The sequence below is a fragment of the Melanotaenia boesemani genome, chromosome 9, assembly GCF_017639745.1.
Source record: "Melanotaenia boesemani isolate fMelBoe1 chromosome 9, fMelBoe1.pri, whole genome shotgun sequence".
Taxonomy (NCBI): Eukaryota; Metazoa; Chordata; class Actinopteri; order Atheriniformes; family Melanotaeniidae; genus Melanotaenia; species Melanotaenia boesemani.
Genome location: NC_055690.1, coordinates 633,076 through 640,787, shown reverse-complemented (window position 1 = coordinate 640,787; position 7,712 = coordinate 633,076). Strand labels below are relative to the sequence as shown.

Genomic DNA, 7,712 nt, shown 5'->3' with positions numbered 1-7,712 from the left:
GAGTGTTTCTGTAACCTCATTAACAGACAGTAAGGAGAAGTCTATGTGGGAAGGGAGGGTAGAGTAAACCTCATCAGACAGCTGTGTAGGTCTGAGGGATCTCAAGTTTCTGCGGTAGGACACCATTTTTGGAGCTGCTTGATTGACATGAGGAAGGAAGACAGAGAATTTAACCAGGAAGTGGTCTGAGAGGTGCAGCGGGGTGACGGACAGGTCGGCTGTGGAGCAGTTTCTGGTCAGTACCAAGTCAAGAGTATTACCAGCTTTGTGTGTTGGAGGAGTCTGAACCAATTTGAGATTGAAAGAGTAGATGAGAGCCAGAAAGTCATTTGCCTGTGGTTTTCCAATGTCAATGTTCATGTCTTCCATGACAATTAGTGGTGTGCCATCATCAGGAATGTCAGAGAGAATCATGTCCATTTCAGAGACAAACTCATCTATACTGCCACCCGGAGGGCGATAAATGACCAGAATTTATGCAGTGATAGGTGTAGAGACCTTTACTGCGTGATACTCAAGTGATGAGCAGGTAGCCATAGGACGAAGAGAGGTAAAGTTCCACTTTTTAGAAATACGAATGCCCGTTCCACCTCCTCGTCCAGCTGAGCGAGGTGTTTGGGTAAATTCTGCATTGACAGAAAGGGCAGCTGGCGTAGCTGTGTTTTCTGGACGGATCCAGGTTTCAGTCAGGGCTAGGACGTGAATGTCTGAGAGATTTATCAATGATCTGATGAATTCTGTTTTGTTCACTGCAGACTGACAGTTCCAGAGACTGAAGGTAACAGAGGATGTGGCAGACATTCAAGCCATTGGAAAGGACAGGTTTCGCCGATTGTGGTGTCTATGGGTGACACATCCTGGTCTGTAACCATGTCTGACAGGGATGGTTTGAAGCACATTGTGCTTTAATATAGTTGTATAGTTAATATAGCTCGTGCCCTTGCTCGGTGGACTTGTGCAGGTAGACTCGCAGGTTTTTACCCTTTGTGGTCTTAACCCGATGTGGGCTGACACAATGGCTGACGCCTCGCTGACGCTTCAGTGCCACATGTGTGGTAAAGTACCTGGAGCTGACACAGCTGCGCTCACTTTGCTTGATTGCAACTGGCTGACACTGCCTCTATCTGCTTTACCTGAGCAGTACACAGTGAGTGTGACCAGCGTCACGGCCTCAACTGGTTGAAGAGAGAAGGTGCTAACGACTGAGCCCCACACCAGCAATGTCAACAATAACCCGAAACCAAGACAGAAACTCAAGCAGTAAACTCACTGAACTGACTGTGCCAACCCTGACTGAAATCAGTGCTTGTTCTGATGATGATGATGATGATGATGACGGACGCCTCTATCAATGATCAGAATTAGGAGGATCCAGGGATAGCCCCACATCACCTTAGAAACACCATGGGGATCCAGAAAGAAGTGAAGCCCAAGATATTCTCTGATTGGAAGAGAATCCTTCACTATAAAACCTCCTTCATCTCCATGGAAAACAGCAGGACCTTTGTGGTTCATGTCAAACAAAGGCGGAGTCATAGGAGAACACATTTGCAGAGTTTCAGAGCTGGAATCAAACAAGACCGAGATGTTCTCATGGTTTTTCTTGGGTATTTGAACTGTGTTTGGTTTGGATGCCAATGCTTGGTGGTGTCTTTTAGCTGAGTTTCTTGCATTATGTTGCTATGCGACATGTTAGCATTGCTGCCTACTGGTGGCTGCAGACATCTTCTGGACTGTAGGATCTCATGCTGCCCCCATACAGGGGGTCTAGTCAAGAAGAGGTTAAAACCAGATATCCAGGCAGCTGCTGCAGTGTAACATTATTTTAGCAAACACCACTCGCTAACTCACTAAATTTCCGTTTAACCTGAACTCATCATCTGAAGCATTACCTCTAATTTACACAGATTTCATCACATCAAGTTTCTTCCACAACTTTCAAAGAGTTAATTTAATTTCTACAGATCTTTCCAGTTAAAACTTATAAGACGTCATTTTCATTTTTTCAGGGGGCAAGGAGTTTGCGTTTTTATTTTTGATAGACAACTTGTGTAGATGCACTCAGTTTTTGTGTCTTTCCTAAAGAAAGGCGAGAAAGAGGAAAACAGACTGCAGAGCTTTTATCTGCAGGATAACTATTATTCTGCCTTTAAAATCAAAGTAAAAGCTTATTTTGAAGCTGTGAGATGTAGTGTGTGAGTGTGTGTGGAGCTAATAAACCAATACTTCTAGCCTTTCTCTTTTAAACTCCCTCCCTCTTCATCTCCATTTCTCTCCAGCCAGCCTCCATCTTTTTCACACCCTTCGTTGTGCCTCTGCAGGGGTGAGAGTCGCAGCTTGACAGCCTCACCGGTCTCCTCATTACGCCGTGTCTGAACTGGCGGAGATTTATAGAGATGATAAAAGCAGTCTGGAGAGCAATAATGACCAAAAGCCCTGATACAGGAGGAGGAGGAGGAGGATGGAGGGGAGAGGAAGGGAGGGCTCTGTCTGGCTGCTCGATTAGTCGCTCACTATGATGCCTAAATGTCTCTTAAGAAATCAAATGGGAGAAAATAAAATATCAGCTTTTATGTCGACTGCTGATTATATTTATGTAATATTCAATATTTACATACATTTAAAGATATTTTTTATCTATACTTCATATATATTTTATGCATACTTTCTTTAAAGCTTTAAAACTTATTCACTGTAAAATAAGTATACATTTCTTTAGGAAATCGGGTATTTTAAAAACTAGGTTTTGCAAAATCCAAGCTAAAATTAACAGTTAACCTTTAAAGCTTTCACTTCATCTCAGTTTCAATAAAACTGAAATTTATCGTCTTTTTCTGACATTATGGATAAAACTGTCAAAACACCAGATTCAGTCCTTTTTAACATGGTAGCAGCGCTGTGCTGATACTAAACAGCCAATTTATTTATCGCCCTCTGTGTCACATGATAGCCTGTCAGAGGATGAGGTTTTAATATTTTACTGGCTTAATGCATCATGTTTTATTCATTTTGTTATACTATTATATATTTGATCATATTCAATTTAGGAAACTTAAATAATGTAATATTAACTTGCAGTCTAATTATTTGATGGCCCCTGTGACGGACCGACCACCTGTCCAGGTGTACCTGCCTCTTGCCTGTTATTTGGGAACTGGGATGGACTCCAGCTTCCTGGCAACCCGGAATTGGACGAAGCGGCGTAGAAGATGGATGGATGGATTATTTTCTCATTAATAAATTTAACTAATTTATTAAAAGATTTATCTTTTGTGTTTTTAAAACCTTTTTTGACGTGTTTTATTTAGATTTCAAATTTGTCTAACGGATTTATTAAATTGTACTTTTTTTTGTTCCAGTCTTTTTCTTTTTTTCCAGATGTTTTCTCTGTATTTATTTTGTTTTTTAGAATTTGTAAGTAAATTCAGGTTTTAAGGGGTTAATGGGCAAAAATCAAATGTATTTGTATTAATGAAAAAGGACCATAATCCGAGGGTATCGTTTGGTCCATCCTTAGTTACATGTGTGGAATGATGAGGGGGAGTTTAGTCAGGAAAACATGTTATTTCATGGAGTTCACTCTGTTGTGTCATATCCTGATACATCAGAGCAAAATGTTTGCATGAAGGAGGAAATTCTGCTTGATTCTGTATATTTTCATGTATCACTGGACTAGATGTTCATGTAGAGCTAAAATGAGCCATGTGGACAGGAGCTGGTGCAGAGGGGGAAGAAGTGGACAGTCTGATCAGAGATAATGAGGACATATGGTGTGTTGGCTGTGCTCTTCCCTCTACTGCCTGCCCCTCATCTTTTTCTCTTATTTCTATCGTCGATCAAGTGTCCTTACAGAAAGACAAAGAAAAGCACATCGGCTCACTGATTTATTTGCACGTCTTAATCGTTGTAATATTTCCTGACTTCTTCTCAGCCTGGATTAAACATTATTGGGTTTTGCGAACCTAGTCATCAACTCCCAACATCTGACCTTTTACAATGGTTTATTTATTTCCCTTTGCACTGCAACTGTAAGCGAGGTTAACCAGCGTGCTCCAGCCTTCCTGGTTTTGGTTGCTGACTGACTCTTGTTATCACTTCTTAGACCTCCTGAGCTCTACCTCCCACTTGCCCTGACCTCTTCCTCCCACTTCCTTCTGCTTGATGCCCACTCACACCCTGTCCCGACCTTCATGTTTACCCGGAAATCATAATTTTCAACATCGTGTTTGGAAGACCTTTTTTTTCTGGAGCTGTTATCTTAATGTCCTCAAATACTTTAAATACATTTGATTGATTGATTATTAGGCCTGTTATCACACATATATACAGTAATACATTAGAAACTGATCAACCAGAGACTAAAATTCTGTCTTTTTTCTGATCTTTCATCTGTTGGATGGTGAAATGTGGACCCCTTATGTCCATGAATGTGTGAGCAGGTCCTTTTTCTTCTCTGAGTGAGCCAGAAATTGACAAAATGCTATAAGATGGGCCATTTTGGCTCCTGTTTCCCTCCCATCTTTGCTCCCTGCTCCGTTTCCAGCCCATTCATATGGTAAAAGAGGTCAGAAGATGAGGGGGTTCTCACGTTCATTGTGAAACTTGGCTCTTTGTGTGGCTGCAGCTCAAACAGCTGTGGCAGAGGCCAGGGCTGTGAATTCATCTGAAATTCCCCAGTGAGTCTGGCCTGGGGTGGACTGGACGGGGCCGGTCATGGCGGAGGGTGCAAGCCACGGCTCTGCGTTAGCAGGATGTTAGCTTAGTAAACAAGTAGTACTGAAAGGAACATGCAGGGGCGTAGCATCAAATTATAGACCCTATATACAAACCATCTCGGTGGGCTCCTATGTGGATGTGATTGAATACTCACGTACGTTTCCCAAAGTTTAAGACTAAGGTAATAAATGTGATTTTCGTTTAAATGGCAAAATGGCTTCTTTGACTATTTTCCTGGTTTATCTGGCAGACACTCTTTTGCATTGCTCAGCCTCTTACTGTCTTCTTGTTCCTCTTCTTCTCTTCAACCTCCTCACTATATTCAAAGTAACCTTCACTTCTTAATTTCTTCACTTGCATCTTCTACATTTGCATCTCTGCCACAAGGAGGACAGACCCCATACAAGCTAGGTAGATACAAGATTATCTGAATCTGCTTATAGCAGAAAATACAACAGAGTTAAACTTGATGTGTTACTGAGATTCTTTCATTTGAATCAATTGCAAATGATTGATTATAAACTGAATAACTAACTTCTTCCATGACCTCAGTGATCATCTAGACATGAAGAGGGAAACAATGACTGAAATGATTATGGACATGAAGACAGACATGATGATGGACTTGATAACAGGCAGGATGGCTGACATGATGATGGACATGCAGACTGACACGAAGACAGCCATGATGACAAACACAATGATGGACTTGATGACGGACATAAAGACAGACACGAAGACGGACATGATGACGAACATGATGACTGACACGATGATGGACACAAAGACATAAAGACAAACACAAAGACGAACACGATGACGGACATGATGACGGAATTGATGACGGACATGGTGATGGACATGGTGATGGACTTGATGATGGACATGTGACAGACTTGATGACGGACATGGTGACTGACTTGATGACGGACATGGTGACCGACTTGATGACGGACATGGTGACGGACTTGATGATGGACTTGATGAGGGACATGGTGACGGACTTGATGACGGACATGGTGACGGACTTGATGAAGGACATGGTGACGGACTTGATGACGGACATGGTGACGGACTTGATGACGGACATGGTGACGGACTTGATGAAGGACATGGTGACTGACTTGATGACGGACATGGTGACCGACTTGATGACGGACATGGTGACAGACTTGATGAAGGACTTGATGAGGGACATGGTGACGGACTTGATGAAGGACATGGTGAGGGACTTTATGACGGACATGGTGACGGACTTGATGACGGACATGGTGACAGACTTGATGACGGACATGGTGACGGATTTGATGATGGACATGGTGACGGACATGGTGACGGACTTGATGATGGACTTGATGAGGGACATGGTGACGGACTTGATGACGGACATGGTGACGGACTTGATGACGGACATGGTGACGGACTTGATGAAGGACATGGTGTCGGACTTGATGACGGACTTGATGACGGACATGGTGACGGACTTGATGACGGACATGGTGACGGACTTGATGACGGACATGGTGACCGACTTGATGACGGACATGGTGACGGACTTGATGAAGGACATGGTGAGGGACTTTATGACGGACATGGTGACGGACTTGATGACGGACATGGTGACGGACTTGATGACGGACATGGTGACGGACTTGATGACGGACATGGTGACAGACTTGATGAAGGACTTGATGAGGGACATGGTGACGGACTTGATGAAGGACATGGTGAGGGACTTTATGACGGACATGGTGACGGACTTGATGACGGACATGGTGACGGACTTGATGACAGACATGGTGACGGATTTGATGATGGACATGGTGACGGACATGGTGACGGACTTGATGATGGACTTGATGAGGGACATGGTGACGGACTTGATGACGGACATGGTGACGGACTTGATGACGGACATGGTGACGGACTTGATGAAGGACATGGTGACGGACTTGATGACGGACTTGATGACGGACATGGTGACGGACTTGATGACGGACATGGTGACGGACTTGATGACGGACATGGTGACCGACTTGATGACGGACATGGTGACGGACTTGATGAAGGACATGGTGAGGGACTTTATGACGGACATGGTGACGGACTTGATGACGGACATGGTGACGGACTTGATGACGGACATGGTGACGGACTTGATGACGGACATGGTGACCGACTTGATGACGGACATGGTGACGGACTTGATGAAGGACATGGTGACGGACTTGATGACGGACTTGATGACGGACATGGTGACGGACTTGATGACGGACATGGTGACGGACTTGATGAAGGACATGGTGACGGACTTGATGACGGACATGGTGACGGACTTGATGACGGACATGGTGATGGACTTGATGAAGGACATGGTGACGGACTTGATGAGGGACATGGTGACGGACTTGATGAAGGACATGGTGAGGGACTTTATGACGGACATGGTGACGGACTTGATGACGGACATGGTGACGGACTTGATGACGGACATGGTGACGGATTTGATGATGGACATGGTGACGGACATGGTGACGGACTTGATGATGGACTTGATGAGGGACATGGTGACGGACTTGATGAAGGACATGGTGACGGACTTGATGACGGACTTGATGACGGACATGGTGACGGACTTGATGACGGACATGGTGACGGACTTGATGACGGACATGGTGACGGACTTGATGACGGACATGGTGACGGATTTGATGACAGACATGGTGACGGACTTGATGATGGACATGGTGACGGACACTGTCTAGCCACTTTGGCAGAAGAAATGAGAAGAGTCGACGTTCGTTGGGAGAGCTGCGTCTTCAGACTTTGCTGCTCAGCATGCAGTATTTTGATGAGCACATCATCTGGCCAATCACATGCTGGGAAGAGTTGGATCATCCCATTGTGTAAAAGAAGGAGAGGGGAAAAGCACATGGAAGACAGTAGGAAGTTCACAGAGCAACTGAAAGGAGAGTGAAAGGAGACGGAAATTGGAT

General features: G+C 44.3%; 1 protein-coding gene across 1 annotated transcript; it reads left to right on the top strand.

The window, feature by feature from the left end:
- The first annotated feature begins 6,416 nt into the window (after positions 1 to 6,416).
- On the top strand, positions 6,417 to 7,481 carry LOC121646050. The gene is made up of 2 exons (XM_041994928.1): positions 6,417 to 6,548; positions 6,813 to 7,481. Exons 1-2 carry the CDS (start codon positions 6,417 to 6,419, stop codon positions 7,479 to 7,481), a joined length of 801 nt encoding a protein of 266 aa, XP_041850862.1.
- Positions 7,482 to 7,712: the final 231 nt, after the last annotated feature.